Source organism: Diaphorina citri, unplaced genomic scaffold (assembly GCF_000475195.1).
Source record: "Diaphorina citri unplaced genomic scaffold, Diaci psyllid genome assembly version 1.1 scaffold269, whole genome shotgun sequence".
Lineage (NCBI taxonomy): Eukaryota > Metazoa > Arthropoda > Insecta > Hemiptera > Psyllidae > Diaphorina > Diaphorina citri.
Window position 1 is genome coordinate 175,329 of NW_007377706.1, and position 23,794 is coordinate 199,122.

The following is a 23,794-nucleotide window of genomic DNA, read 5'->3' on the forward strand; positions in this document are numbered from 1 at the left end:
TCTTTAGCCCACACGCTTAGTTTGTACCAACAGGTAGGTATTAGACTTGACTCTTGACTGAGCGAACGAATTTCTGTACTCGTAGCTCTAGGTAGCTTGTGTTTTGACATTTTCAATCCCATATATTAACAGCCATGGGGCTCAGTCGAGCATTGCCACTGAGCTGTCACTAAAAGTAGCGTCTACTTTATTGTAGTCCCATTGTCCCATTTTGGGAATAAGATGGATGTTAAGACCAATACTTTAGAGACAAGAAGACTTGAGAGATCATTGCCTCTCGCTGCCACGTAAAACTAGTGCTTTATTTATTCAAACTCTCGCTGTCTGTCACCTAATAAGACGTTATAAGTAAGTCATTCAGAACTCTCATAAGTGTTAAGTGTAAAGCTGTGTGGACGCATAGTTGACGACGTCCACTCTGCGTGGACGTAGTTTTACACTTAACGTCGACCGATAGTTGATCGGGGTGAATCTATGTTGTCGACCATTGCCTCTGGCGAGTCTGTCACTTCAAACTTGCCTCGGTGGTGTAGTGGTCAAGACGCTCGCCTGGTAAACAGGAGGGCGTGGGTTCAATCCCAGCCGAGGTATAGAATTTTATCCTCTTCCTTCTCTCGATTTAGGACGATAACACCTCATCCGTTGTTACAAACTCCATCAAAGTTTACCAAACCACTTTTTATAGCCATCACACGTACAATTTTTCTGTCTAATTTGCCAGCCTAGTTAGCTTAAATGGTAGTGCGTCTGCCTTGTAAGCGCTAGGCCGCGGGTTCCATTCCCGCCCTGGGCGAACTTTATCTTCAACCGATAAAAGTTCGTTCTCGGAACGGCTGGCTTTCTCCTATCCTGTCGTCCTTCTCTCGATTTAGGACGACACCTCCGTTGTTACAAACTCCATCAAAGTTTACCAAACCTCTTTTTATAGCCATCACATGTATAATTTTTCTGTCTAATTTCACGTCATTGCGTCTGCAGTCTAAAAATTTTGTACAATTCCAACCGTGTTCCAATTGGAAGTTAACTGCCTTGGCGTTTCACAAAATTTGAAAATTCGACCGAGATTTTCAAACTTCGCTCTTTAAGCTCTAAAATTCCAAATTCTTCATTTATGTTGTTTTTTTACAACTCCGCCATACCTATCGCTTCTATCTCCTAATAATAAAACTCATATCTTCTTGCCGTGTTGACCTCCCACTTTAGCTCTCACATCTTGGCTTACACTCTTCGCTTGGTCTGTTTTCAGTTCTATTTTCGTTTCTTTAGTTCGCGTACCCTTGCTTCGTTCGGTGCTAACAGTCCCGTGAGTGATTTTTTTACGAAATCCGTCCGCGTCCCCCGTGGAATTTTAATTTTTTCCTGTGTAAAAAGTAAGTATTTTTGGCCCCGTTTTTTTACTTTCCTTTGCCTAATCCTGTAGGAAGGAAAGTAAATCGGTTTCTTCTTCGTGAAAAAGTTTAGGTTTTGTGTGTGGTTTTCGGCTGGTCTTTCTGGAGTAACTTTTCCAGGACTAGTAAGCGATGAACCGAGAAGAATAAGCGTTTATCCAGGGAAATAAGTGTTTTAAGTGTTCTTTCCAGGAATAACAAGTAATCTAGGAATACCTATGTAATAATTAAGCACTCCTTTTAGGTTTAACATCTACTAAAACTACTAAAATTATTATCTTCAACGAAATCTGGCTAAGTGTAGTTTTAACCAAAAATTTTATCCTCAATATAATTTGAGAGTTTGACCACAATAATAGTAGTAGCCTAATACTACTGGAGTACAATCGTAGATAGGTATAATATGTGTACGAAGGTTTTTCTAAGAGGTTTGATAGAGGGAACGACGTCTACGGTATACGGGTTCGATTCCCGACCGGGGCGAACTTTGTTCTAAACAGATAACGCTCGTTCTCGGAACGGCTGGCTTTCGCCTATCCTGTCTTGCTTCTCTCTTCGATTTCGGGACGATAAGACCTCCGTTGTTAAATGTGGTTCCCTCCATTAAACCTCTTTCCTCAAAGAGTTGACAGGTGGTGGTGGTGGTGGTTGTAATGTCCCATCGCATGGAGATATGTAACTTTTATGCGAAAAAGTTGAAAATCATAAAATCATCATCACTTTTCATTGCCTCTCTTTATCACCTTTACGAAAACCACTCAACTTAATTAGAATCCATTTTTTTATATTTATTATTATTATTATTATTATTATTATTATTATTATTTTCAAGAAATCTGCTTTTACCCTACTTCCTGCCAGCAGTCCGTATATTTTTAGATTCTATTCATAGAATCATAGATTTTATTATTTGTGTTAACAAACAAATTACAAACAGAGATCTCAAGTTAAGTAAAACCATATAAAAACAGTTTTATTGTCCTTAACTCTTCATTACCTTTTAATGATTGAACGAAGTGAATTCCAAGTTTTTACCATTTTGCATTTACATATAAATATGTTAAAAAAATAAAATTTTACATTTTTTTAACTTTTATTTTTTACCTCGAAACTTCCATTTAGTTTCCCTGTGCCTACCTACTTGCATGCTAAAATGGGTGACCTTCAGTGGCGTAGCGTGGTCTAACTCCAAGTGTAGGGCGGACACTAATATCTATCACAATATCTATATAATAAGAATACAATAATTATTTAAAGTCAATATTTAAGGGTATTTGAGTGGAATTTTTGAGTGTAGGGCCGCCATACACACCCTACATGGACGCTACGCCACTGGTGACCTTACACTAGGGATGTATATCATGTGGGTTTTATGTGTATTTCAATGATTCATGGGAGTCATGGGTAATCTCATCCCATCCCCAACAGACTCTTGAATGGAAAGGTTAGCCACTAGGTTCAACGCCTGAGGCGTTCTCTACCACCTAGCCTTTATAGCTCTATTACTGTGTGGTAAAAGTCTCAAATAAATGAGGATAAAATTCCATGCCTCTGCTGGGATTGAACCCACACCCTCCTGTTTACCAGGCTAGCAACATGACCACTACACCCTATTGAGACAGGTTGAAATGAAATTCCATTCCAGAGGCTATGGAATTGAACCCACGCCCTCTTGTTTACCAGGCGAGCGCCTTGACCACTATACGCCACCGAGAATAAATTGAGCCCAAAACTATGTAGGAATGCGACGAACATGCATTTCGACCAATAGCACCCATCCCCTGCTTCAAATAAATATATGCTTCATACTCCCTGCTCTCTGCGCCACAATGTATTTTCGTAAGAATGACTAAACAGGCCCTTCGGATGAGAAATTGGGCACCGGCCCAAATATGGGCCTCCTATGAGGAGCCATCACACATGTAACTTGAAGCTGTGCATAGCAGCCGCTCCGCAAGTGAACATTTGCGCGAAGGTTTGTTCACATTTTAGCGCAAAACAATTTCTTTTTAGCGCTATAGATTTTTCTCAGAAAATAAAGTTTTCAAAGTGCTCGTCCTTTTCGTTGTGTTGTGAGTTTTGAAGTTTTCCTGTTGTGATTATTTTTGACTGAGAAGAAAGAACTGGTGCAAGATTGATTGTTAGGTTACCGTTGTGAGGTAGGTACCTACTACCTACCAAGTTTGGTCTGAAGATTGGAGAATTTGTAAACAAAATTTTAAAGATTGCGTACGTGATAAAAATTTAAACAATAGTCCACTACATAATCATAAACAATCTACAATCAACTCATATTAAATTTAATTTCGAGGAAAGTGAAAGAAATAAAAATCTGCGATCTATTTTCGTGATAAGAGAAACGCCGATAAGGAATTTTTGAACTCACAATCATGTATGGTTGCCAACAATTCCGCAAGAGCGCAGCACGCATATCAACTCCATCATGGCAACAGTGGAAGAAAAATGTAAATAAACAAAAATCATCTGATTGCTCCGTGATTAGCAGAAGTGCTTGCAGAAATTCGAAAAGTTTGAGGAAAAGTGTTTGTAGAAAAGAATTTACTTGTGATAGGGACGTGAAAATGTCAGATAGTCCAGTGAAGAAGAGTCACCCTGCGAAACAAATTCGCAGAGGCCATTGTTTAACGTTCAAGAAGAACAGACACCGAGATGAAGACCTGTTGGAAATACACAAACCTCTGGATTTCATTGATAACAATCCTGTGATAACTAGTGATAAGGAAATGAAATCAGATAAGTCTAGTGAAAGCTCAAGTCATGTGAGTAACGTACAGGTGCTGTGTAAATCTAATGTGACATCCCAATACTTAGCAACAAGTGATAAAGAGCAATCGGCAGGGGTACAAAATTCACATGGTACGGATGTGTTAGAACGGAGGGTTAGTAGATCTAATGTAGAGGCGTGTGATGGGAGGACCAGTATTCTACAGGAGTCATCGGGGAGGTTACAGGAAGATAGGTACTCAGCAGCAGGTGTTTCTACGAGGAGCAACTCTACAGCTGTTACATCGGGGAGCTATGCAACAGGTGTTACTACAGGGAGCCCTACAGGTGTCAACTCAACGGAGAGCAGGTCTTCAAATACAGGGTACAGCGGCTGTGCAGACATCAGTACTTCTGGGAGCAACTCTACAAGTGCTGCCTTCAATGACACCTTTGTCCTTAAATCCTTAAAATTGTCCCTAAAACTGTTCTTATCCTTTGGGCCCTTAGGCTCGTTATTAGAAGTTCTTCCAATGACTAGTTATTAATACAGTGTCTACCTCTAGTGACTGTTATGGTGACTAAACGACTGTTATAGTCAGTGACTGGTATAGTGTGCTAAACAAACATCATAACATCCATGTTAGGATCTATAAAACTTGCCACCAAATTCCCTAAATCTGGCCTTAGATTTTCTTCCAATGAGTAGTTATTGGTTAATACAGTGTCTACCTCTAGTGACTGTTACAGTGACTAAACGACTGTTATAGTCAGCTAGTCAGTGACTAACGTAGTCTGTGCAAAACAGCAGATCTTAACATCCATGTTAGATTCCTTAAAACTTGCTACAAATATCTCTAAATCTGGCCTTAAATTTTCTTCCAATGAGTGGTTATTGGTACAGTGTCTACCTCTAGTGACTGGTAAAGTGACTAAACGACTGTTATAGTCAGTGACTGGTATAGTGTGCTAAACAAACAGATCATAACATCCATGTAGGGTAGCTTGTCACTCGATAGAACCGTTCTGGAAGCCTTGTTTGTAACCTTATGTCCATTTAAAGCAATATATTCTTAAGGAGTTTTTTTTTCATGTTGGATATCAAGTCGATATAACACTCGTCGCTTGATACAGCACTATAATATATAGATACCTATCCAATATGTACGGTACATATATATAATACATAGTATATATGTACGGTACATAGCACGATGTACATAGAAGGTATGTTAGGGGCACGGTTGGTCCGGTGGTAACCCACTAACTTGCGAGGTAGGAGGTCCCGGGTTCGATTCTCGGGATCGAAAAAAAGAAGTTCTACTCGAGATTTTCTGGATTTCTTTTCACTGGCAGGCTGGTAGGGTTTTCCCTGAAGGAGCTCTTCCACCTAACCAAGCAACCAGTGTCGATTCTGTCAGAAAGTGGGTTAGTACAAGGTCCAATGGGGTCCAAAAACTAATTATAATCACTGTAATCAGCAAAATAAATTAATTTCCTCTAGGTAGGTACCTCGTATAGACGTGCACCAAATACCATCAAAATTGGACTAACTCTTCGAAAGTTGTCCGGGTACAAACAGAAATACAGACAAACTAAAGGCAAAAATCCTCGAATAGAAAACTTTCAACTCACTTCCTTCGTTTAAAATCGACACTTTCGCAGACAGACAGGGTGGGGGGCCACCCTCTCCCTAAAAAAAAGTCCTCTCAATACCTACCTTTCAATAGGAAAAAAGTTGTTTTACTTAAATTTCAATCTTTAGTCCTTTCTTAACTAAAAACCTTTCATTATTACAAATTCAATAGTTTCTGTTTGTTAGACCCCCTCTTCCTTATTACTTCCTCCCCCTCCCAGTATTCTTTATCAGAATTCCAAGCATTACTTCAGTGTACCTATAAGTAGGAAATAACAATTATTTCATAAGGTACTAATATCAGTTCCTATTTAGGAACAGTTCGCTTATCACAACTATTTTTCACAGTTAAATTCCATATCCAAACTACCTACCCATTAAAATTCCAACCATCACCCATACAAGTGTGTGTGTTAGGTGATTGTTTACAGTAAAAACATCACGTTTTCTCTGTGCTGGTACTCAGAACACATTACAGATTGTACAATCTGCTCGTGAATTGTTGAGATATGGGTTGGAAAGAAAGGAATTTTAATTGTGTTAACCATAAATGCTTGTCACAAATGTCGTTCCCTGCTTGATAAACTACGCTAAATTTCATGACATAACTTGGACTCGAACCACCAACCTCCATATGTAGGTACTAATAATTATTTCCTAAGGTACTAATATCAGTTCCTATTTAGGAACAGTTCGCTTATCACAACTATTTTTCATAGTTAAATTCCATATCCAAACTACCTACCCATTAAAATTCCAACCATCACCCATACAAGTGTGTGTGTTAGGTGATTGTTTACAGTAAAAACATCACGTTTTCTCTGTGCTGGTACTCAGAACACATTACAGATTGTACAATCTGCTCGTGAATTGTTGAGATATGGGTTGGAAAGAAAGGAATTAGGAATTTTAATTGTGTTAAGCATAAATGCTTGTCACAAATGTCGTTCCCTGCTTGATAAACTACGCTAAATTTCATGACATAACTTGGCATAAATGCTTGTCACAAATCTCGTTCCCTGGTTGATAAACTACGCTAAATTTCATGACATACCTTGGACTCGAACCACCAACCTCCAGATCCGAAGTCCACCGCGTTAACCACTGCACCACTGAGGTTGCTTAATCTACATTCGTGTGCAAAAAATTTCGGGCCTGTTTGCATTTTTTCATCCCATTATTCTGTCAGCCATTTCTGAATGTCTTTTTTTAAGCCTTTTGTGGTAGGTACCTACACTGTCTTTGGTTGGCAAATATGTTAAAATTGGAAATATTTCAAAGTCAATGTCTCGAATTATTGCATTTGAGTGAATTTGTTTTAAGTTAGCATGGTGAAGCGCAATAAAATAAATAATAAATACACTCTTGAGTGGAAGGGAACCCAGAAAATTCATCACTTGGGGCGTTCTCTACCACCTAACCTTAAGTGATCTATTTCCTATCTACCTACCTATTCAAAAAGAGCAGTACTGAGTTTGTTAGTTTGTTTTGATTCGATTGGTGTCGTGTCTTGTAGAGTCAAAAATAAATTTAATTTTAATCAATTTATTTCTAAACTAATTAATTATTAGTGCTGTTTAATTAATCAATTATTCTACCTAACTAGTCGTTAAATTTCCTAAAACACCGAGTTTGTCGGGGTGTTTTCTAGCTTGTATTTTGTGTTTGTGTTGTGTGTGTGGATTTTAAAATGACGGCCAATATCCAACAAGGAAGTCTTCTGGACGTTTTGAAAAAGAAAATGCGACAGACAAAAGAAGAAATGGAAAAATATAAGGAAGAATGCGACGAATATCACAAGAGATTACAGTTGGAAATTATGAGGAGGGAAGAAGTAAGAATTTATCCTGAAAGTTTATTCTTCTATCGGGGGAAGGGGAAGAGTGACATAACCTCAAAAGTAGATATTTGGTCTGCTATGTAATGCTAGTACATTCCTTTCTAATGATCTAATCCTACGTTTAGCCTCTCTCATTGAGTTCTAGGTCCTATTTAGTTGTCAGTCAAAACCTGAGAATTGTTTCAGATGTTTTAGGACTTACCGATGGCAACGGTTCTTGTTGCTAGACCCTGCAGTGTTGTTATTTTGTTGTGGCTTTTCTACGTTAACTATGAACATAACACTAGTCATGTTACCCCTTATTCTCTTCTCGACAGAGCCCTAACACACCACCACAATGGACGCCATCAAGAAGAAAATGCAGGCCATGAAGCTGGAGAAGGACAACGCTATGGACCGCGCCCTCCAGTGCGAACAACAGGCCAAGGACGCCAACCTCAGGGCGGAAAAGGCCGAGGAGGAGGCGCGCGCCCTGCAGAAGAAAATCCAAACCATTGAGAACGACCTGGACCAGACTCAGGAACAGCTGACGTCCGTGGCCACCAAACTGGAAGAGAAGGACAAAGCCCTGCAGAACGTAAGTCAACTCAATTCTATTCAATTTAATTTAATTCAACTCATTTCAATTCTATTCAATTCGTTTATTATTTACATACTTTTCATGCCCGCCATTCACACTTAGACCAAATTCCATATCTTGGGCTGGAATTGAACCTGCGTCCTCTGGTTTACCAGGCAAGCGTCTACCAAAGCTCTTACTTTTCACCCTACATGTTAATTTACCTGAGGCTCTGAATAGGGTTGCATAATGCCCCGAGCGAGACAGAAAATCGGCGATGTTCAAATTTCACCGATTTTATATAAAATTGCGTCGCGCGCCGGTCAGAAGTAAATTTCATGCCGGTCCCCCCCTAAGAAAGTTAAATTTTCCTCTTGTTTTCTGACCATCTTTCAGGTGGAAGGGTTTTCCTGGAGGAGCTCTTACACCCAACCACTGATTTTTCTTTCACTGTGAGTCTTAAATATGTTTCACCAGGAAGGTGGGTCTTGAATTTACCTTTTTTGGCCCGACCTAGATATCTAGTTAGTTAGCTTGGTGGGTAGCGCGTCTGTCTTGTAAGCGCTAGGCCACGGGTTCCATTCTCGCCCAGGGCGAACTTTATTCTAAACAGATAAGGTTCGTTCTCGGAACGGCTGGCTTTCCCATTTTCTGTCTTCCTTCGATTTCGGGATGACAAGAGCTCTGTTATTACAGTTCCCTCTATCAAACCTTCTGTAAAAACATCGGCCTTGGATGTTGCTAAGTTTTCAGCAATTTTTTTTCAACTTATTTCTGATGTATTAAGTACCTACCTGTTTTACCATCGCATCGGTGTACTTGTATACTGCTTGATGGAATAATGTTTGAAGAGCAGAGACGGGTGTTGTTTCTACTTATGGTGAATACTGAAGTACAGTGGGGTCCCCTAGCCCAGCCTAATATGGTGTGTGGTTAGTCATAGACTCAATGGTTTCAGTAATATTTATATACAGGGTGTCCCATTTAGTTAACATACAAGGTGTACAGGGTTGAACATCTTTGCCAAATTTCATCAAAATCGGACAAACGTTTTCCAGAGTTATAGTGGTAGAGTGGTACAAATAGATAGACAGACAAGAAAGTACAATCATAAAATGCAAAATGGTCGAGTCTAAGCTTGGAACCGTCGAGTTTAAAACTTTTTTGTTCAATTTAATTAAAGTTCAAGTTAAAGTTTAGAAATTTACCCATGTGTCATTGATAATGATAATTGGTTTCCAATCGAACGGAATATACTTGTATCTAAATTCTAAATACCTAAAATCAGGGACTTTTTCATTGTGACTTTTGAAAATTCATGTGAGAACTCAAGTAGCTAAGCTCAAAGCATCCCAGGCAAGGCATGGAATTTCATCCTCATCTACATTGTTTGATAGCATAATACTCAATAGAGCTCGGGTCAGGTGGTAGAGAACACCTCTGGCATCATTGCCTAGTGGCAACCTTCAATTCAAGAGTCATCTTGTAGATCAAGTTAATTAAGTATGTACCTAGCTAGACACTTCTAGGTACCTACTAACATACATGTATCCTACCTAATTGTCTGGTAAATTTCCTCTTAATAGAGTAGGCTGGGCATTGCTTTAAATGTGTGATAATTGTGGTGTGCACGAGTCCCCCAAGTTGTAGGTATAGGTATTGATTACCTGCCTCGGTGGTGTAGTGGTCAAGACACTTGCCTGGTAAACAGGAGGGCATGGGTTCAATCCCAGCCGAGGTATGGAATTTTATCCTCATATAATTTGAGAATTTGACCACAATAATAGTAGTAGCCTACTGCTGGAGTAAAGGGACTTTTCAGTCCTATGTGAGCAGTATAAATAAGCACTATTATTATTAATATATATTATTATTATTATTATTATTATTATTATTATTATTATTATTATTATTATTATTATTTATTTTCATATTATGTTGGCTAGGACTTACTAGCCAACATAATATGTACTTACTTATTATACATATGTTTGTATATTAATTGGTAGTTATTTTTCCAAGTTGCACTTAAGTACTTGCTTAGTTGCAAGTTGCACCTAAATCATTGTCCTTGAGCTTGCAAATCCCAATAAAAACTTTGAAACAAGTAAAACATACTGATACTGATCTATTTTACTGATCTTAGTACTTAAGTAATCTATTACCCATGTAGGTACTTACTTAAAGTTATTAGTAGACCTATAAGTAGTACTTAGGTACCTACCTTGTGGTGTGGACTTACCTGTAGTTACCTTCCAACACTACCTAGGATCTAAATGTTGTTTTTTTTTTTTTTTTTTTTTTTATAAATTACTACAGGTGTCAATGCAACGGAGAGCAGGTCTTCAAATACAGGGTACAGCGGCTGTGCAGACATCAGTACTTCTGGGAGCAACTCTACAAGTGCTGCCTTCAACTCTACGAGTCCAACGTCTTCCCATTCACTTTCTTCATTAGATCAAACCTCCTCTGTTTCTAACCAAACCAAAGAACATGCCAAGAACATTCCCCTCCGACCAACAACATTGCCACTGCAGGATCCCCATGTGCCTCATCTGTTACCACCGTCCAATGAACGAACTGTGATCGGTAGAGAGCTGACTCCACCTCGGAGAGATACCAATGAGACACAATCAAATTCTTCCAGTACATCACCAAATACTTCCAATGCAAGTAGCTCATCGAGACGTAACAATAAGAAACCACCACCATCCAATAATCCTCCGCTACATATAGAAAGTAATGTACGAGAGGAGGCCGATGGTAGTGAGGATCCACCAGATCCAGAGATTGAAGAGCTTTCACGGCTCAGATGTCCGAGTGAATGTACGGAAATAATAGCTGAAAGAGAAAACCGACGCAGATTACGGCAAAGACGGTGTGCAGATTATCCAGGATTGGCATTTGGAAGTTCACTCTTCAGCTCTGATACAATGATGAAATTTAATATTATCCGAAATGAACTCCATAACATTTTGAACTCTCAACTGAAGCGGGTAAGATTTTCAAACATTTTACTTCTTATTTCTATCCTTCATCTTGTTTGAGTTAAAACTTGGAATTCTCTTTGTTCATTCAATTGTAGCACTTGATTGAGACCAATCTTGATAAATCATGGCTAGGTTAATAAATCAGACCGTAAATAACTTGTCAAGTTCTTGTTTCTCAGATAAACTTGATGGGTTTTTACTTGAGTTCAAGTCCGTTTGAGTTAAAACTTGGAATTCTCTTTGTTCATTCAATTGTAGCACTTGATTGAGACCAATCTTGATAAATCCTGGCTAGGTTAATAAATCAGACCGTAAATAACTTGTCAAGTTCTTGTTTCTCAGATAAACTTGATGGGTTTTTACTTGAGTTCAAGTCCAGCACTATTTCTACAGTGATTCATACAGTCAGTATTAATTCTATGAGGTGGTAATTTTTTTCTGAAAACAACATTATAATATGGTTGAGCTGATGGGAAAAAAAGGTTAATTTTTTGCATAAGAGAGTATATGGTTTGCACAAGGTTAAATTTATTTACATTATGTTAAATTTACAAAAGGGACACAGGATTTTAGACTTGTTTCTTCTTTGAAAGTTAAACTCTTTCTAAACCTTTGGATACACTGTCCTGACTACCTACCAAAAATACAAAAAAAAAAATATTTCTCTCTCTCCCCCTCCCTCCATCCCACCTCTCCTTTTTTTTTTTTTTTTTTTTTTTTTTTTTTTTTTCATTAGGCGCTTTAACAATGTTTTTGTGCATGTCGTTCGCGCCGCCACCTCTCCCTTTAAAAGTCATCCCAATAAGTAGGTTTGTAGGTACTTAAAAAAAGTTGTTTTACTTTTGCATCATTGGCCTTTTATTATTATTATTATTTTTATTTAACAAAGCCCTTCCTTTATTACAAATGGTTCCTGTTTGCTAAACCCCCTCTTCCTTATTACTTCCCCCCCCCCTCTCACCTCTCAGTATGTAACCTTATGTCCATTTAAAGCAATATATTCTTAAGGAGTTTTTTTTTCATGTTGGATATCAAGTCGATATAACACTCGTCGCTTGATACAGCACTATAATATATAGATACCTATCCAATATGTACGGTACATATATATAATACATAGTATATATGTACGGTACATAGCACGATGTACATAGAAGGTATGTTAGGGGCACGGTTGGTCCGGTGGTAACCCACTAACTTGCGAGGTAGGAGGTCCCGGGTTCGATTCTCGGGATCGAAAAAAAGAAGTTCTACTCGAGATTTTCTGGATTTCTTTTCACTGGCAGGCTGGTAGGGTTTTCCCTGAAGGAGCTCTTCCACCTAACCAAGCAACCAGTGTCGATTCTGTCAGAAAGTGGGTTAGTACAAGGTCCAATGGGGTCCAAAAACTAATTATAATCACTGTAATCAGCAAAATAAATTAATTTCCTCTAGGTAGGTACCTCGTATAGACGTGCACCAAATACCATCAAAATTGGACTAACTCTTCGAAAGTTGTCCGGGTACAAACAGAAATACAGACAAACTAAAGGCAAAAATCCTCGAATAGAAAACTTTCAACTCACTTCCTTCGTTTAAAATCGACACTTTCGCAGACAGACAGGGTGGGGGGGAGTACCACAGGTGAAATTTGAAAATCGTAAACACCTGTTTTCACGAAATTTGAAGCAAAAAGGTCACTGACCTTTGCTAAGGATAGAGGGCCCCCGCCCCCCCCATCTTTGACCTACATCTGACAACGTCTAATGTTTGTTTACCGTAAAAGGCTTGAAATTTTCTATCAGCTGTTTTGCGGCCTAAAAAATCATACGAAATTCCTTTTTCCTAAAGAAAATTTAAGGTTGGGAATGTATTTGAGGGCGTACCTACTTTTCTTTTTAAATGAAGACTTAGTTCAGTAGTCTTCAACAATTTCCATTTTCACGTAATAAACTTGGAAAAATAACGAACTACTTTTCCTGTCATGGCGGATGAATTTTGATATCAAGGACCGGTCTACATGAGCAGTTACTATGACTAACGACTAGACTAGCGGTAATTTTTTTTTCCGGCCGGGATAAAAATTATTTTAACTCAAAATAAATCTTTGTTTACACTTTACCGGTTTTTTGGAATTTTGAGAAATCTTGGAGAATGGAGACTTTAAATTTAAAGGAAAATAACACTTTGAAAAATCCCACTCAAAATATTAAAAAAATAAATTAAAATAAAGAAGATAAAAATATGTATTTTCAGTACTGAAAAGGGATTTTGTTTGTTTGATTATTTGTTTTTTCTTAATTTTCTTAAAAAAAAAAAAAAAAAAAAAAAAAAACCCTCAAAATAAAAAGGAAAATTAAATACTAGATTAAATATTGGTCATAGAAAAAAACATTTTAAATAATATTCCAATAAAATAATAATTTAAAAAAAAAAAAAATAGAAGAAGAATTTAGACTTGGGAAGATTAATGGACAAGGAGGACATTACCTACCAACGTACCAACCTACCATTAACCATTATTAGGTATTAGTCATCATACCTCTAGACCGGTCCTTGCTAGGATGCAACCTTGCCAAGTTGCTTTGCCGCTCCCCATTTCCAGTTTGTTAGTTTGTTTTGATTCGATTGGTGTCGTGTCTTGTAGAGTCAAAAATAAATTTAATTTTAATCAATTTATTTCTAAACTAATTAATTATTAGTGCTGTTTAATTAATCAATTATTCTACCTAACTAGTCGTTAAATTTCCTAAAACACCGAGTTTGTCGGGGTGTTTTCTAGCTTGTATTTTGTGTTTGTGTTGTGTGTGTGGATTTTAAAATGACGGCCAATATCCAACAAGGAAGTCTTCTGGACGTTTTGAAAAAGAAAATGCGACAGACAAAAGAAGAAATGGAAAAATATAAGGAAGAATGCGACGAATATCACAAGAGATTACAGTTGGAAATTATGAGGAGGGAAGAAGTAAGAATTTATCCTGAAAGTTTATTCTTCTATCGGGGGAAGGGGAAGAGTGACATAACCTCAAAAGTAGATATTTGGTCTGCTATGTAATGCTAGTACATTCCTTTCTAATGATCTAATCCTACGTTTAGCCTCTCTGATCGAGTTCTAGGTCCTATTTAGTTGTCAGTCAAAACCTGAGAATTGTTTCGGAATGTTTTAGGACTTACCGATGGCAACGGTTCATGTTGCTAGACCCTGCAGTGTTGTTATTTTGTTGTGGCTTTTCTACGTTAACTATGAACACTAGTCATGTTAAGCTTCTGACTGAGTTCTAGGTCCTATTTAGTTGTCAGTCAAAACCTGAGAATTGTTTTGGAATGTTTTAGGACTTACCGATAGCAACGGTTCTTGTTGCTAGACCCTGCAGTGTTGTTATTTTGTTGTGGCTTTTCTACGTTAACTATGAACATAACACTAGTCATGTTAAGCTTCTGACTGAGTTCTAGGTCCTATTTAGTTAGTTGTCAAAGACTGAGAATTGTCTCAGAAGGTTTTTGGATTACCGATGGTAACAGTTCTTGTTTACAAGGCCTTGCAATTTTGTTGGGGCTTTTCCACGTTAACTATGAAAATAACACTAGCCATGTTTTGCTTCTGACTTGGTTGTTGGTCCTATTTACTTAGACAGTCACAACTGAAAATTATTTTGGAGTGTTTTAAGATTACTGATGGTATCGGTTCTTGTTGAAAACAGCAAATGTTAGGTACTTAAGTAATGTTAGGTTTGAAATTCTGGCTTTTTCATTTTCATGTCTATTGAAATAACATCATCTGTACTTTGTGTATTGTGATGAAAAGGTTGGTGTGATCAAAGAAGTTGCTAGGTATTGAGTTGTTTTAAAAAATATGTGTCGTGTATATTAGTGAATTGGCTATGCAATAAAAATAAAGACAAATATACATTTTTTAGCTAGGTCATCAACCTCTTCGTATACCCTCTCTCTTTGTAGTCATACTTTATCTCTGCCTTTATAAGTAGTGTGTAAAAAATACCTACCTTTTTCACATTTAAATATCTCAGCCAGCCTAGTTAGCTTAGTTGGTAGTGCGTCTGCCTTGTAAGCGCTAGGCCGCGGGTTCGATTCCCGCCCGGGGCAAATTTTATCCTGATGGTATAATGTTCGTTCTTGGAACGGCTGGCTTTCTCCTATCCTGTCTTCCTTCTCTCTTCGATTTCGGGCGATAAGACCATAGCAGTTACAGTTCCCTCTGTCAAACCTCTTAAAAAAATAAAAAATAAAAAAATAAAATAAAATATCTCAAACTATATGGCTTCATAGAAATTAGCAAGCTCACCAGTTTGGACAATTTTTGTTGTTTTGGAAGGGTGAAATTTTCAACATTGATGAAAAATAGAGGGTGTAGACAGATTGTAGGAAATGTTAGACTTCTCATGTTCCCAATAATCCAGGTTTGACTCTACTCATTTGACCTAGCCCTGTATAATTATCATATGATAGGCCACACCATATGAGCATAGGAATAGCATTGAATGGATGATATACTGGGTCATTCATTCTATCTCTATTCTATTTCCAACTCCATTTTACATTTTACATACACAGAGAAATACAGTTTCCCATAGAACCTGTACAGTTGTCCCTGTGACAATTGTGACTTAAGGGTCAAGGCACACACCTGGTATCCTGGTAAACAGGAGGTTGTGAGTTCAATCCCAGCCAAGGCATGGAATTTCATTCTCATCTACATTGTTTGATAGCATAATACTCAATAGAGCTCGGGTTAGGTGGTAGAGAACACCACCAGCATTAACCTTGCCTAGTGGCAACCTTCAATTCAAGAGTCATCTGGTAGATCTAGTTAATTAAGTTAGTATGTACCTAGCTAGACACTTCTAGTTACCTACTAACATACATGTATCCTACCTAATTGTCTGGTAAATTTCCTCTTAATAGAGTAGGCTGGGTGTTGCTTTTAAAGTGTGATAATTGTGGTGTGCACAAGTCCCCCAAGTAGTAGGTATAGGTATCAATTACCTGCCTTGGTGGTGTAGTGGTCAAGGCACTCGCCTGGTAAACAGGAGGGCGTGGGTTCAATCCCAGCCGAGGTATGGAATTTTATCCTCAATATAATTTGAGAATTTGACCACAATAATAGTAGTAGCCTACTGCTGGAGTAAAGGGACTTTTCAGTCCTATGCGAGCAGTATAAATAAGCACTATTATTATTACTACTACTACCTAACCTCTTCTGGACTTTCAACTTAAAGCAACGAGTGTCCATGATAAAGTAAGTCTAATTAATGTAACGACCGTTGCAATGAACTCTCAAGAATACGTAAGGGTTAGTATAACTTGAACACCCAGAAGACAAGAGCGTGGCCATTATTTTACCTGGACTTGAGCTGGGATCTTCAGCTTTTTTCACCCCGTTTTCCTCGCCTGGCGTAGCACTTGGTGAGTCGGGGTCTACAACGGTACAATGTTATGTTGGCGAAACTATCATCTAAAATTCTGAACTCTAAATTCTTAGGCCCGTTGCACACACACCGGTTTTGGACGACCGATTTTTTTACCCATGTAGGTACTTACTTAAAGTTATTAGTAGACCTATAAGTAGTACTTAGGTACCTACCTTGTGGTGTGGACTTACCTGTAGTTACCTTCCAACACTACCTAGGATCTAAATGTTGTTTTTTTTTTTTTTCCGATCTTTTTTTTTTAATAATAAACATATTAACATATTGAATTTTGAAGGTGTGAGTAAGTAAGTACCTAACTGTGTACCTCGGTAGTTAGGAAACCTGCTCAGAGTGAATCAAAGAGGATTAGAAAGAGAGTGAATCATTGAAATCAAAGGGGTTGAGTGTATTGGAACACATCACATGTCTTCAGGCAAGTCTAGGTTTTCCTTGCCCTTGAGATCAATCAAAAGAAGAAAATACCTATTTAAAAGATCCTCCTCAGTTGACACAATCTTCAGCTATTCTTCTGAAGTTTTAGACAAGGAGGATTCAGATCTAAGTTCAATGTGCTTGTGGAAGTACCGTAAAACGGGGGTACTTGGACTCACTTTTGAACAAAACAGGGTGATTTCTCATGTACCTATTGGTTTATTAGATAAAAAAATACCTACCCAAGAAATGACTGATTCATCCTGTATAGAACCATGTTTCAGAATCACCCTGTATCAGATTGTAGGTTTTATCAGTTGATAGTTGATATTGTTCATTTTTCACGCCTAACTCACATCCTCTCCCATAGAAATGTTTGAATTCAGTCAACAAACCATTAGAACCCATAAACTAGCCGCGTTTTGATGCACTATCAACCAAGCTAACTAGACTGGCTTTCTGGAATTCTTTATTATTATTATTTTTTAAGAGGTTTGACAGAGGGAACTGTAACTGCTATTGTCTTATCGTCCCGAAATCGAAGAGAGAAGGAAGACAGGATAGGAGAATGTCGATTCTGTCAGAAAGTGGGTTAGTACGAGGTCCAATGGGATCCAAAAACTAATCATAATCACTAATCACTCTAATCAGCAAAATAAATTAATTTCCTCTAGGTATACCGCGTATAGACGTGCACCAAATACCATCAAAATCGGACTAACTCTTCGAAAGTTGTCCGGGTACAAACAGAAATACAGACAAACTAAAACTAAAGGCAAAAATCCTCGAATTCAAAACTTCCAGCTCACTTCCTTCGTTTAAAATCGACACTTTCGCCTTTCGCAGACAGACAGGGTGGGGGGGAGTACCACAGGTGAAATTTGTAAACACCTGTTTTCACGAAATTTGAAGCAAAAAGGTCACTGACCTTTGCTAAGGATAGAGGGCCCCCCCCATCTTTGACCTACATCTGGCAACGTCTAATGTTTGTTTACCGTAAAAGGCTTGAAATTTTCTATCAGCTGTTTTGCGGCCTAAAAAATTATACGAAATTCCTTTTTCCTAAAGAAAATTTAAGGTTGGGAATGTATTTAAGGGCGTATTTTTCTTTTTAAATGAAGATTTAGTTCAGTAGTCTTCAACAATTTTCTATTTTCACGTAATAATATGAGTATAGGAATAGCATTGAATAGATGATATATTGGGTCATTCATTCTATTTCTATTCTATTTCCGATTCTATTTTACATACACAGAGAAATACAGTTTCCCATAGAACCTGTAGAGTTGTCCCTGTGACAATTGTGACTTAAGGGTCAAGGCACACACCTGGTATCCTGGTAAACAGGAGGGTGTGAGTTCAATCCCAGGCAAGGCATGGAATTTCATCCTCATCTACATTGTTTGATAGCATAATACTCAATAGAGCTCGGGTCAGGTGGTAGAGAACACCTCTGGCATCATTGCCTAGTGGCAACCTTCAATTCAAGAGTTAGTTATACTTATCTAAGTACCTACAAGGATAAAGAAAGTAAAATAGAATTAAACCATATACTCGCCATTGGTGGGAATCACGTGCCCCCGAGATCGTATCGTCGCTCAAGGAACAATAGAATAGAATAGAATAGAATAGAATAGAATAGAATATACCCTGTTTATACTGCCAGAATGAGACTGAAAAGTCCCTTTACTCCCGCAGTCCAAACAAGGTTTTATGTATTTGGAACAAAATAGGTGTAATTTTTTATAAATTAAAACCTTGCTTAAATTTAAAAAAACACAGCTTATCAACCATATACACTTCTATTATTACATTTATTACCCAACAAAACGACAAAAAACTCCGATAAAAAATAATAATAATTAAAAAAAAAAAAAGACAAATTTCACGTGGAATCAAATTTTCGCTTTTCCTTAAAAATTTGCAAAATAGGTAGTTGTTGGGCGGTGTTACTTCCTAAGCGCCAATGTATTCCTGGGTAATGTATTGTAATTTTAATTGTAATTCCATTGTTGAACTTGATATAATTGTAACAGTTGCAGTTTACCCAGCGTTGTAATTAGAGAGGTAACTGAACAGTGCCGCTATTATTTCCCATATACAGGGTGTTCTACATAGTTCAGTGACCCTGTAGGATTCACTCGGAAACAGGGCCCCCTGTATATCCCAAAGTGTGAAGAGCTAATCATGTTCTTTAGTTTAGATGGTTGGTAAATTTCATCAAAGTAGGACAAAGTGTTCTTAAATCAGCCTAGTTTGCTTGGAGGGTAGTATGTGAGTATGTCTGCCTTATAAGGGCTAGGTCGTGGGTTCCTTTTTTACCGTCCGAAGCGGATTTTTATCGTAAACCGATGAAGTTCCTTCTCGGAACGGCTGGTTTCCTCCTATCCTGTCTTCCTTTTCTCAGCTTTCGGGATGATAAGACCTTAGAAGTTACAGTTCCTCACCATTTAATTATACTTCTGTAATTGCTAGTTCGGTCCCTAGAAATTACGCCCCTACAAAGCAGAAATTGCCGCTCTTCGAACCTAGGAATCGCCCCCCCTTTTGTTTTGACCCAAATTTTACAATCACCCTGTATTAGGTAGGTATTTATATTTTTTCACATAGGAAGTGCCTGAACAAATAAGTACCACCAGGAGATTTTAACGATTCTCTTTCACTGGATAGCTCCAGTGGTCAAGCGCTCGCTTTGTAATTAAAAGATCGCAGGTTCGAATCCCAGTCAATCATATTTCCCCTTTCACTCAGAAGGGCGATTGCTTTGTAAAGGTGGTAATTAAAAGAACGCAGGTTCGAATCCCAGTCAATCCTATTTCCTTTTTTTTTTTTTTCTTTCTCGGAAGTCTTCACAAGTGCCTAGCGTGTTTGCCTGGTGATTTAAAGTTTGCAGGTTCGAATTCTAGTCATATTGTAGATAGCTCCGCTCCAATCTGTTGTTAGCCTAAGTAGGCGTCCACACGGAGAACCGACCATCGACCATACCCTAGTACCGACCCAAGAGAAAATAAACAAACCATGGTAATGAATAGAAGCGTCTTCAACGGAGCGTCGACTATAGTACCGACCCTCACAGAAAATCAAGAAATTGAGCTGAGTATTTGTTCTACGATGGTTGTTGTTGTTGTTGCTGTCGTAGCGGCTTTAGCTTTCGCCGAATGGTGATGGCAGAATAAAGAGAAGATATCTTTCTGTATCTACCATACACCGGGGTGACAGTCTCTAGCCATGTTCAGTTGGCTCGTCCTGAACCGCAGTCAACCAGCGTGAGGACTTGTGCTTAGTTTTTTAAAAGCAGAGAGAACCCTTTGAAACTGCCAGCTAGCTAGGCTGGTTAGGGTTAGCTGTTCTCCTCCCTGTTTATATAGTCCCACAGCCAGACGCTAGTCCACTCTAACGTCCCCTAGCCAGACTAGTTTACCGTCCTTTCTACGATGGTCGATGGCCTCGGTGAGATTCAATGGTCTATGGTCGTAAGACTGAAAAGTCCCAACAGTTTCAGTCAATGTACTCGAAAGGGTAGGGCAGGTGTGTGTATTTGCATGGGAAGTGTCAAAATACACATAATCTCGGTGTAACGATGACTGAATGGAAGGACACCACCCTTCCTTCCTCAAGCGGCCTGGTCACCCGTCACCAGAGATTATTATTACTACTACTATCATTTATTTATTTACTTATTATTATTAGTTTCTGACACTTGTGCACAGCAACACACTGAAAATAAAATTTATAGGCTGTGCACCGTAACCTCTTCTCCGAGGATAGATTTTATTTTAAAAATAAAATATATACGTAAATAAATAAAATGCAGTTTCTTTGTGTTATTATGTCACAACTTTGGTGCTCGCTGCAGCATTGTAGGATTTTCCCAATATCTCAATAATCCTAAAATCCAATGTTTACCTACCATGCTGGCACCGGTCGCTATGCGCAATGCGCATTTATATGTCATAGCTACTCATTTTCCTCACGAGGCTGAGTGGGCCCCGCAACAGCCAGTCACGGAATCAATCATTTGCATGATACAAATTTCTTGACTCCGCCGGGAATCGAACCCGGGTCTCCCGCGTGCAAGGCGAGCGCAGTGACCACTACGCCATGGGAGCTGACGATAGATTTTATTTTCATGATACCTACTTACTTATATGAAATTTTCTCTTTTGATTTAGATTTTTATCGCGGACCCCGTAAGGGCTATGGGGACCCTGTAAGGGCCCTTCTTTTGAGTTAGTTCTACAGTTGACAGTTCTCTAAACCATTCATTTTAGAACCCCCCTTTTTTACCTCCGGATGCAAATGTAGTCGAATGGGGATGGCAAAATAAAGAAAGGACATCTTTTTTTTGGAACAGGCTATTTTTCGTAATCATTATTATTGCAGTCAAATTCTCAAATTGTATTGAAAAAAAAAAAAAATCCATGCCTTGGCTATGGTTGAACCCACGCCCTCCTGTTTACCAGACTCATGACCACCGAGGCAGGTGAATACTGAAGAGGAACGGATGAGTAGATGTCACCCACACGAACCTGAGTGTACTGATGGGGTTCCGCTCCAGTAGGTACTGCTGAACCAGCAGATACCACTGTCCACTAAAACACTGAGGTCCATCCTATCAGTGGCGTAGCGTGGTCTAAATTCACGTGTAGGGCGTGTAGGGCACTAATTTCCATCATCCATGCTTCTTCATGGATTGGCATAGACACTCGGAAACAGGGCCCGAGGAAAAAAGTAAAAAGGAGTCAGTCACTGATTCTTTGTGGGTCATTATGAATTTGTCATACTGTGTGACTGGGTGTCGAACCCGGGTCTTTGATTCTGACTGCCGGTGTGATCCCTGTGAGACCTTTTCAGAGTCCATTGAAACTTTCTTTTCTTTTATCTGGATACCAACAGTAAAGAAATCGATAAAATAAATGTCATGAATCAGATTTTTGTGCCTTGCGATACGATTTCGCAAGATCGCAAGGAGAAATACTATTTCTCCAGGCGTCACACGTATTGTTAATAGGAGCGATTTTTCCCTTGTGGTATCAGAATTAAGAATCAGAAGAATGGGCCTTTTTCCCTATGATCGGGGACTCTGGGTTTAATCTCCTAAGGCGCTCAGAATACCTGGATTTTCTGACCGATAATAGTCAATTTGGTCTGTACTGTGACGTCTGTAACAAGAGCGTGATCCGTGGTACAGTGAAATTCGGGCTTGCCCGCCACGCAGAAGAATACGGGTTCTATTCTCACCATCGGCAAAAATTTTCAGTCCTGTTTCGATTGCAATTCGACGGGTTCCTTTTTGGTGTTGTCTTGTTGACCGAGGATCTAAATGGGAAGTATATCTTCTCGCCCGTATGGTACGTTATTATTATGTTAAGGCGGTCTCTTCTTGATCCCTTGTGTGCCGCGTCTATTTTTGTTTAGCACTATTGCACTGCTGTATGTAGTACAGTGGAAATTGGTCTGTACTGTGTACCAAACACATCTCAAACACCCTGTAACAAATATTGAAAGATTTGAAGTGTTGTGAGTTTGGTTCTGATATTGAACTCAAATATGGGATACAAAACATCATTGAGATTTACACTCGTATTTATGAACAAGAATGATCGTTCTTAGATCAGTCTCAAGTCAAAATTGACCAATCAAATGCAGTAGTGCTGAAAGAGACTTCCAGACAAATTTGATCCAAAATAATCGATTTAACTTGGAACCCTGTATTGGTACCTAAAAAAACCCATGTACCTATTTACTTATCTATGTATTTTTCTTGATAAATATACCTACATGAAACTGTGAGAACCTTCTTCAAGTGCCTCAAGGAAGAATGTCTACTGCATATCATTATGACATTCACTGATGTGCATTTGACATTCATTGATGTGCATTTGACATTCACAGCAACATTCTCCGAGATGAGTTACCGAGTTGCATAAAGGTCATTTTGTAGATTTTGAAATGATTTGTGAACTCACACTGATCGGATTCTTGGCTTCTGTATTAGATACAGCTGTATAGGTACCTGTACACCTTATACTGTATTTCATCATTTGAAGCAGTTGTTCAACTGATATTTCTCTGAGTTTTTATTTTTATTTATTAGGTCGTAAAAACTCAAGGAACGTGGGTACTCAGGGGGAATGTTATGTTTTTATGAGTTTTCTTTCTTGAGGTTTCAGGAGACTTGGTGGTTCTGGGCAGGGTTGCCAAGTGACCCGAGGGTCAGGACAGGGTTGCCAACAGAGTTCGGACGAAGAAAATGGGCACGTTTCAGCTTATAGTACGACGATTTGTAAAACTCAATGACCTATGACGTGTCCGCAGAAACTTGGTAAAAGCGTCCTTATGGACCATATGAAGCCCCAATTGATTGAGTCAAAACAGAAAATTTCCCTTTATTGTGTTGAACCATTTTTGTCAAATTGCATCAAAATCGGTCAAATAGTTCGAGAGTTATGGTGGAACAAACATACAAAAAATAGCCAGCCTAGTTAGCTTAGTTGGTAGTGCGTCTGCCCTGTAAGCGCTAGGCCGCGGGTTCGATTCCCGCCCGGGGCGGATTCACCTTCTTCTTCTGTCTTAACCCCTTATGTCTCCACAGTTCAGGACCTTCTTCTTCTGTCTTAACCCCTTATGTCTCCACAGTTCAGGAAATAGAATTGAATAGACTTGGATAAAGAGAATAGAATAGAATACCTTGTTTAATTGTTCATCCTGCTTGAATGACGCTAAAAAGTCCCTTTACCCCAGCAGTCCCTAACCAAGGTCTCTGAGTGCCCCAGCAAAAGAGACTGAAAATCCCATTTACAATGGCAGTCTGAAC

The 23,794-nt window shown here is 38.6% G+C and overlaps 1 protein-coding gene across 5 annotated transcripts in view; it reads left to right on the forward strand.

The window, feature by feature from the left end:
* The first annotated feature begins 1,197 nt into the window (after nucleotides 1-1,197).
* Nucleotides 1,198-23,794, forward strand: part of LOC103506877 (tropomyosin) — a 53,808-nt gene continuing 31,211 nt past the window's right edge. For 2 of the 5 annotated variants that reach the window (XM_026821863.1, XM_026821865.1), the window contains exons 1-2: nucleotides 3,756-4,482; nucleotides 10,489-11,143. In XM_026821863.1, coding sequence (XP_026677664.1) covers nucleotides 3,779-4,482; nucleotides 10,489-11,143 — 1,359 coding nt within the window. In that variant the 5' untranslated portion in view covers nucleotides 3,756-3,778. Of the gene's footprint in view, nucleotides 1,371-3,755; nucleotides 4,483-7,905; nucleotides 8,166-10,466; nucleotides 11,144-13,725; nucleotides 14,082-23,794 lie in introns of those variants that run through there. The other 3 variants (XM_026821866.1, XM_026821864.1, XM_026821867.1) reach the window with 3 other exon arrangements.